Source organism: Tachysurus vachellii, chromosome 11 (genome assembly GCF_030014155.1).
Source record: "Tachysurus vachellii isolate PV-2020 chromosome 11, HZAU_Pvac_v1, whole genome shotgun sequence".
NCBI classification, from domain to species: Eukaryota; Metazoa; Chordata; class Actinopteri; order Siluriformes; family Bagridae; genus Tachysurus; species Tachysurus vachellii.
The window spans coordinates 14116455-14125575 of record NC_083470.1 but is presented as its reverse complement, the minus strand read 5'-3'; the positions used below and the strand labels follow the sequence as shown (position 1 = coordinate 14125575).

At 42.3% G+C, this 9121-nt stretch overlaps 1 protein-coding gene across 1 annotated transcript; it reads right to left on the bottom strand.

Moving 5' to 3' along the window:
• Nucleotides 1-171: 171 nt before the first annotated feature.
• lrrc2 (leucine rich repeat containing 2) lies at nt 172-7559 on the bottom strand. The gene is made up of 10 exons (XM_060881632.1): nt 7460-7559; nt 6959-7109; nt 6570-6697; nt 6021-6076; nt 5773-5929; nt 5508-5644; nt 5256-5401; nt 4994-5146; nt 4775-4902; nt 172-507 (listed from the first exon to the last, which is right to left on the bottom strand). Exons 2-10 carry the CDS (start codon nt 7096-7098, stop codon nt 458-460), a joined length of 1095 nt encoding a protein of 364 aa, XP_060737615.1. The 5' UTR covers nt 7099-7109; nt 7460-7559; the 3' UTR covers nt 172-457.
• Nucleotides 7560-9121: the final 1562 nt, after the last annotated feature.

Genomic DNA, 9121 nt, shown 5'->3' with positions numbered 1-9121 from the left:
AGATGGGTAGTACTTGTTTACCAATGATGTGGGCTTAAAAGCAGGCCATAGCAAAGTGCTCCTTTACCATTTATTTATAGAAAGAACATTATCATTCACAATACATATCAAATCCATACATGAATATTCACATTTCACAATAACTAACTTGATTAGTATTTATCTTAACTAGACCATTGTCCAGCAATAAGAGTTTGGTCGTGTCAGTGCACTAAACTTATAAAGAATGCTGTTTTTCTAAACTAATTTTTGTGACATACAAAACTAATTCAGTATCAATCACTCATGCACACATCAATTTTCTTTTTTGTTGACCTGCTACTGGGGAATAAAATAATGATTTATTTTCAACTACACCAAATGCACCAAAACATACAGCAATACTTTAACGTCTTCGGTGATTATACGTTTGTTCGTATTGCTCATTTCCAAGTTGGTGCTGGAATCTTCAGGCTGACTAAAGAAGGCAAGTCAGGGACACTTTGGTGGTGTACGATGGTGCTGTTTCTAGAAAGCAATAATAATTTTTAACATTTGATGAGTTTGTGTAAAGCTGCAGTATTATTCAAGCTGCCACTAAAAATAAACACATCCGATTTATTAGCACAATACTGAAACTTGTCTGTAAGTGTAGTTAAGTATTTCAGCTTCATCGTCATAATCTGGCCTTCTTATATAACAGCTTTGTCGAAAACGTGTCAAAACTGTTGTCAGCTTTCTGCTACCTGGATTTAAATATGATGATTTCTAGATAGATTTTCGAGATTTCTATTGAAAGATTTAAGCAGTTAAAAGTTAAGCAAAAAGTTTTTCAGAATTATTTCAGAGTTTATCTACAGCATTTAGAAGTGAACTAAACTCAAATGCTATGTTTTTTCAAAACCCCTTATGAAGAAGAAAAAAACAAGGTCCGTGACGTCGCCCAGTATGGCACAACCGGGGCCCCACCCTGGAGCCAGGCCCGGGGATGGGGCTCGCATGCGAGCGCCTGGTGGCCGGGTCTTACCCCACGGGGCCTGGCCGGGCTCAGCCCGAAGGAGCGACGTGGAGCCGATCTCCTGTGGGCCCACCACCTGCAGGAGGAACCGTAAGTGGCTGGTGCAATGTGGATTGGGTGGCAGTCGAAGGCGGGGGCCTCGGCGACCCAATCCCCGGACACGCAATCTGGTTCTAGGGACATGGAATGTCACCTTGCTGGGGGGGAAGGAGCCTGAGCTGGTGCGGGAAGTTGAGAGATACCGACTAGAGATAGTTGGGCTCGTCTCCACGCACAGCTTTGGCTCTGAAACCCAACTCCTCGAGAGAGGATGGACTCTCTACTACACTGGAGTTGCTCGCGGTGAGAGGCGGCGGGCTGGTGTGGGCTTGCTCATAGCCCCCCAGCTCAGCAGCCATGTGTTGGAGTTCACCCCGGTGAACGAGAGGGTCGTTTCCCTGTGCCTTCGGGTCGGGGATAGGTCTCTCACTATTATTTGTGCTTATGGGCCAAATGGCAGTGTAGAGTACCCAACCTTCTTGCCGTCTCTGGGAGGGGTGCTGGAAAGTGCTCCGACCGGGGACTCCACTGTTCTACTGGGGGACTTCAACGCTCACGTGGGCAGCAACAGTGACACCTGGAGGGGCGTGGTTGGGAGGAACAGCCCCCCGACCTGAACCCGAGTGGTGTTCTGTTATTGGACTTCTGTGCTAGTCACAGTTTGTCCATAACGAACACCATGTTTAAACATAAGGGTGTCCATCAGTATACATGGCGCCAGGACACCCTAGGTCGGAGGTCGATGATCAACTTTGTGGTCGTTTCATCTGACCTCCGGCCGTATGTCTTGGACACTCAGATAAAGAGAGGGGCGGAGCTGTCAACTGATCACCACCTGGTGTTGAGTTGGATCCGATGGCAGGGGAGGAAGTTGGACAGACTTGGCAGACCCAAACATACTGTGAGAGTCTGCTGGGAACGTTTGGCAGAGTCTCCGGTCAGAGAGATCTTCAACTCCCACCTCCAGCAGAGCTTCAACCAGATCCCGAGAGAGGTTGGAGACATTGAGTCCGAGTGGACCATGTTCTCCACCTCCATTGTCGACGCGGCTGCTAGGAGCTGTGGCCGTAAGGTCTCCGGTGCCTGTCGTGGCGGCAATCCCCGAACCCGGTGGTGGACCCGGGAAATAAGGGATGCCGTCAAGCTGAAGAAGGAGTCCTATTGAGCCTGGTTGGCTCGGGGGACTCCGGAGGCAGCTGATAGGTACCGCAGGGCCAAGTGAGCTTCAGCCCGGGTGGTTGCGGAGGCAAAAACTCTGGGAGGCAAAGACTCTGGTCTGGGAGGAGTTCGGTGAGGCCATGGAGAAGGACTATCGGTCGGCCTCGAAGAAATTCTGGCAGACCATCCCGCGCCTCTGGAGGGGGAAGCAGTGCCATGCGCACATTGTTTACAGTGGGAGTGGGAATCTGCTGACTTCGACTGGGGACATCCTCGGACGGTGGAAGGAGTACTTCGAGGTTCTCCTCAACCCCACCAACATGTCTTCCACTGAGGAAGCAGAGGCCAAGGGCTCAGTTGTGGACTCGTCGATCCCCCAAGCTGAGGTCACTGAGGTAGTTGAGACGCTCCTCAGTGGCAAGGCACCGGGGGTGGATGAGATCCGCCCTGAGTACCTCAAGTCTCTGGATGTTGTGGGGCTGTCTTGGCTGATACGCCTCTGCAACATTGCGTGGCGGCTGGGAACAGTGCCTCTGGACTGGAAGACTGGAGTGGGGGTCCCTCTGTTTAAGAACGGGGACCGGAGGGTGTGTTCCAACTACAGGGGGAATCACACTCCTCAACCTCCCCGGAAAAGTCTATGCCAGAATACTGGAGAGGAGAGTTCGGCTGATAGTCGAACCTCGGATCCAGGAGGAACAATGTGGGTTTCATCCCGGTCGTGGAACACTGGACCATCTCTATAGCCTCGCCAGGTTGCTGGAGGGTTCATGGGAGTTTGCCCAACCAGTCCACATGTGCTTTGTGGATCTGGAGAAGGCATTCGACTGTGTCCCTCGTGGTGACCTGTGGGGGGTGCTCTGGGAGTATGGGGTCCGGGGCCCTCTGCTAAGGGCTGTCCGGTCCCTATATGATCGGAGCAGGAGTTTGGTTCGCATTGCCAGCAGTAAGTCAGACTTGTTCCCGGTGCATGTTGGACTCCGGCAGGGCTGCCCTTTGTCACCGGTCTTGTTCATTATTTATATGGACAGGATTTCTAGGCGCAGTCAGGGGCCAGAGGGAGTCCGGTTTGGGGACCATGGGATTTCGTCTCTGCTTTTTGCAGATGATGTTGTCCTGTTGGCTTCCTCAAATCAGGACCTTCAGCGTGCTCTGGGACGGTTTGCAGCCGAGTGTGAAGCAGCAGGGATGAGAATCAGCACCTCCAAGTCCGAGGCCATGGTTCTCAGCCAGAAAAGGGTGGCTTGCCCTCTTCAGGTTGGTGGAGAGCTCCTGCCTCAAGTGGAGGAGTTTAAGTATCTTGGGGTCTTGTTCACAAGTTCAATTCAATTCAAGTTTATTTGTATAGCACTTTTTACAATGGACATTGTCTCAAAGCAGCTTTACAGAACATAAACATAGAACAGAAGACAAACATAAGGAGTAATATTTGTGAGGGAAGGATGCAGGAATACAAGTGAGGGAAGGATGGAGCGGGAGATCGACAGGCGGATCGGTGTATCTTCTGCAGTGATGAAGTCGATATACCAGTCTGTTGTGGTGAAGAAAGAGCTGAGCTGCAAGGCGAAGCTCTCTATTTAACAGTCGATCTACGTTCCTACCCTCACCTATGGTCATGAGCTTTGGGTCATGACCAAAAGGACAAGATCCCGGATACAGGCGGCCGAAATGAGTTTCCTCCGCAGGGTGGCTGGGCGCTCCCTTAGAGATAGGGTGAGGAGCTCGGTCACCCGGGAGGAGCTCAGAGTAGAGCCGCTGCTCCTCCAAATCAAGAGGAGTCAGCTGAGGTGGCTCAGGCATCTGTTCCGGATGCCTCCTGGACGCTGCCCTGGGGTGGTGTTCCGGGCATGTCCAACCGGGAGGAGGCCCCATGTCTCTTGGCTGGCCTGGGAACGCCTCGGTATTCCCCCGGAAGAGCTGGAGAAAGTGTCTGGGGAGAGGGAAGTTTGGGCGTCCCTGCCTAGACTGCTGCCCCGCGACCCGGCCACGGATAAGTGGTAGAAGATGGATGGATGGATGGATGGATGGATGGATGGATGGATGGACGGATGGCTATGTTTTAAAGATTACTTTGGAGGTACAGCTAGCTTTAATTTAACATATTAGCACTGTTTAATCAGTCAGAAAATGTTTAATACTCTCCTTAAAATGTTTATTTTAAGGAGAGTAAGTGTAATTATTTATAGGGTTAAAATTTTCTTATATATTGGTTTAGAATTTTGGATAAAGACTCCGGCATCAGCACTTTGTAGCAATCAGGGATAAAGCAAAAAAAAAAAAAGTTTTTATTTTAATTTAAAGAGAGAGGGAACAACTATTTACAGCTGCTATAACAGTGGTGATAACAGGAACCAACTTGTTTCATGGACATTCCACAAATGAAACACAATGTAATGCAAATAAATAAAAAGAGGATCTGTTGCTCTTCAGTAAATAAAACATGGTCAATTGCTGTTATGTAAGTGGAATATAACACTTAACACATGATGTTATTGGAAAATAACTTTTCCAGCTATTCCAGCTAATTTTTATTCCTTATATAATATCCATCCTGGATTCTACAAATCAGATATAACTTACCTCTGTCTTTGAGAGTCTCAATATAGGTCTGCATAAACTCCCTGTCATACTCAGTCTGCTCAAGGTCTTTATCGTTCTTATCCTCACTGACATCCGAGCTTACTGGATTATCAAATAATCTTATGAACCTGAAAATGATAGAATAAACATTTTTTTTTTTTTTTTTTTTTTAGCTTCAAGTCAGATGCCTAAAGATTTCCTGGCTAAGCTCATACTTACAATATATCTGGATTCTCTGTGAGGGTGGAAGGGAAAGTGGTGAGTTCATCTCCACTGACAACAAGCATTTTGAGGGTGACAATATTTGCTGTTGCCATTGGAAGGTATTTCAAATTGTTTTTATGCAGGAACATGGTCTGTAACTCTTCCAGCCTAAAATAAAAATGTTAACATCAACAAATAAAGCAGACGTGAACCTGTGAGCATTAAAATAGTATTAAATAAGGATTTTAAAGCTGCATTTAAAGCATGACAAACATACCTATCAATATCCTCTGGCAAATCACGGAGACTGTTCTTGCTGACATCCAACCACTGAAGGCTTGACATTCGAAGTACACTGACTGGTATAGTGGCAAATTTATTTTCTGCTAGGTCTAGATGTTTAAGTTTTTTTAAGCTGCTCAGCTAACATAAAAACACAGTTATGTTAAACGAATCAACAACAAATGTCTATTATTTTGAGGGCACTTTAATGCAAGATTTTCATTCACAGAGATTTCATTCCTGTTACCTCAAATGGCAATTCACTCAGAGTTAAATTTGCAGTCAGTTCCAGCTTTTCCAGATTTTCACAGTCTCCAAGCTCAGTTGGAATGCTTGACAACTTATTGTAACTCGCATTCAGTTCTTTTAGGTTTGCCAGTTTTCCTGTTGGTGAGGATTGGTTTAGTCACATAAATTTATAAATGAGAAAAAACATATTGCAAAATGCTTTCAGTAGTGCCTGGTATCAATCTAAAATATGTAAGAATACAGTACTATAGTGAGGAACTGACCTATCTCAGCTGGAAGCTGTGTGAGTTTGTTTTTAGGTATGTTTAATACACACAAGTCCACAAACTGCTCAATGTATTCAGGCAACTTTTGAATTTGTGTTTTATGAATGTGCCATTCTCGCAGATAAGTCATATACTGAAGATCCTCTGGTAGTTTCTGTAATACAAAAGAAATCACAGTGTTTTTCATACCATTGTAGTGACATAACTGCTTGTTTATTTGCAACTGTAAAAAATATAATATTTACCTTCCATTTATCTCCACTCAGTTCAAAAATGAATTTCTTGTCTTCATTGTCAGTGCCTGAATAGAAACAAAGGCTCTTATGAATGCTAAATTAATTTAAACCATTGTTTGCAACATTTGTAAAAGTTGCAATATGCTAAGGTTAAGTACAAAAGGCTACACAAAACCAAAGGCTGCAAGTGGGACGTTCAAAAAATCATTCCCATCACCATGGCTACAGGTGTTCAACTGGACTTTTAGAGAGGTCGAAGCATCCATTTTTACACCCCCACTTTCTGTATAAATGTCTAAGGTGACTCATGCAAATGCATCTTGATTGGAGGTGTCAGTGAGCAAATTATAATCTTTCAAGGAAATCCCCCTTGATACAAAATCAACTGATGAATAATGGTAACTAATCAGTTTGCTTGAGTAAGATATCATATTTCCAGATGTAATGTAAAGAGAGTTCTCTGCTCCTATCTGTGGTACAATAGCTTTGATTGGTACTATATTATGTTCTGTTGCTCAAGCAGTATACACTTAGTAGGCTTTAACTTAGTGAACATACTTGTGTGAACTGTGGGTAAAATTCCCATTTCTGCAAAGGCTGATCTTTCCAGATAGCACTGAAGAGAAGTGACTTCTTTGATCTTCATTTTTCTGCATGCTATGCGATACTGCCATTGTTGATTTATCCTAAAAAAAAAATCAAAGAAGTCTATATTATGGTATTCTCTGTTGATTTATTGGATTTTTCTTAATGGATATTGTTATCTTTTTGGTTATTCAAAACCTAAATTGATGTTGATGGCAATGATAGACACATAAATGCATACTAAACAATCTGTATACTCGGAGACAACAACACTTTTACTGGTGCGTAAGAGCACAACAGTATTTTAGTTTTCCTAATGACTTGTATTCACTACAAAAGGAATGTCCGGTCTTTCTGTTTACTTGCTCAGGGCACTTTTGTTGATCCTTTCCTGTTCTTTCTTCTGACGCTGCTTGTATTTTTTCACCCGGCCCTCCCAAAGACTGCGTATCATCGAGATGTCGTACATGGGAATGTCATTTACAATCCTGTCCACCCTCATGTTTACTATTCCTGAGTAAAAAGAGTTTCAGAAAATGAAAACAGACACCATACAAGTATCTTTTTAATGTTTACCTTTACTTTCATTTAGAAATATTTTAAATGGTAATACGACTAAGCACACTCTAGCTGTAAATTCTAAGAAAAAATACATATATAATTATATTGAAAATAAATGGAATTTTAAAAATACAGAATTATACATTACATACAATGTAATAAATATATCATATAAGTTGTATTAATTAGCACATTGCAGTTTAGATCGCAGAGATATTATATTGTCAGTCATACAAAGAGACAGAACTAACTATAAAAAGCTACCATCTGTCTACAAATCAGCATACACTACATATTCTCACCTGCAATATGTATTCTTTCTTCTCCTTTCTAGCTTTAGCTGCCTGTTTACCAGAGTGAAACACAATCTACATGTATGAGACATCTATATTTAGTATGTCTCTGTAAGAATCTATTTTTACTTTGGCAGATATTATTCCCCAATGTCATACTCACTGAGATGTCACATGTCAGCAGCCTCACACATACCAATTCCCCAAGTGGCTATTGATTTCAATGCAACAGTGGAGTTAATAATACACACGGGAAGTACAATTGGACAGGAATCCAATAAAATATTTGTTTTTCAGTTTTGTTTTTTTTTTCAGTTGTGAAAATATGAAATGTGATATTATTAAGTTTCCTAACATTAACAAGTTACACTCCCATGGATTGTCACTTTCCCAGCTGAGCATAGGTTAGACTATGTCCCCAATTAAAGTCACAGTAGAATAGAAGCCTATCACATATCCCAACTTCAGGGTCAGAACGCAGGTTCAGCCATGATACAGCATCCCTGGAACAGTGAGGGTCTAAGGGCATTAAGGGCTTTGCTCAAGGGCTCAACAGTCAAACACTATAAGAAATTATGCGTTTAAGATTTCTGCATTTGGGGAATTCGCAAAGGTCAGCACAGTCTGAGTGCAATGGCTAAGCCTAGGTTTTGGGCCAGGTAAAGCTTTTAGATAAAGTATATTTAATGTTACTATTCATAAGAAAACTAAACTAAACTAATCACTAAAGTCAAGGGTACTATAAACACAGTGTTCTATATTTTTTCACTGGTTCTAAATTAGAGGTCATTTTATTGTGAGGTTAAGAACTATTACCACCCTCTGACATACCAGAAATACGCTGAGATTCAAAGTCAGTTGTTATAACATTCTAATGAAGGGAAGTATAGAAAGTGATATCACTTCACATAAAAACATTTATGCATATCTTTATAGCTGGGAGTACAGAACATTTTAGATTTCTTAGATCTAACACAGACACTTCAGCTCAGGAAAGGCTCGTAACTATCTAATTATGTGAAGTAGGGGTATTAAAACAAGGAAAACACTAAAATGTTCCACAGGATTGGAAGCCTGTGAACTAAGCAATGGTACATTGATAGAGGAGATTATGCTTTAGACTTTCTTGATATTAGATTAGAACACATGTTGTTGATGCCTTTTGAAATAAGAAATTGTAAATAGTTTGCAGGTTTAATTCAGGTGTCAGAGATGGGTTATGTGGGTGTCATGTAGCCCCATTAACAGCCTATTATGGAGAATATTACCACATTCTGTAATTTATTTATATATAGCCACAAAAGGTTTAAAAAAAATCACAATTAGTTGTTAAACGTTAAAACTCACAATTAACATTCAGAATTGTGGAAAAGTTTATTAAATGTAGACATTTGTTATTACTCCATACTGTTTTCTCCAGTTGCAGCAATATTATAGTTGTATAAGCTTTTAAAAACCTCTGTTGTTTACTTACAGTACTTCTTGTAGCTGAGTTGTGGGTCTAGTTTTCATTTTATTGTACATTCATTAACATATACAGATAGATTTATATGGCCAAAGGTTTTTGGACACCCCACCAGCACTTCCGAATGTTCTCCTGCCAGAAGTTTGGAAGCACACAAGTGTGTAGAATATCTTTGTATGCAGTAATATTATAATTTTTCTTCACTT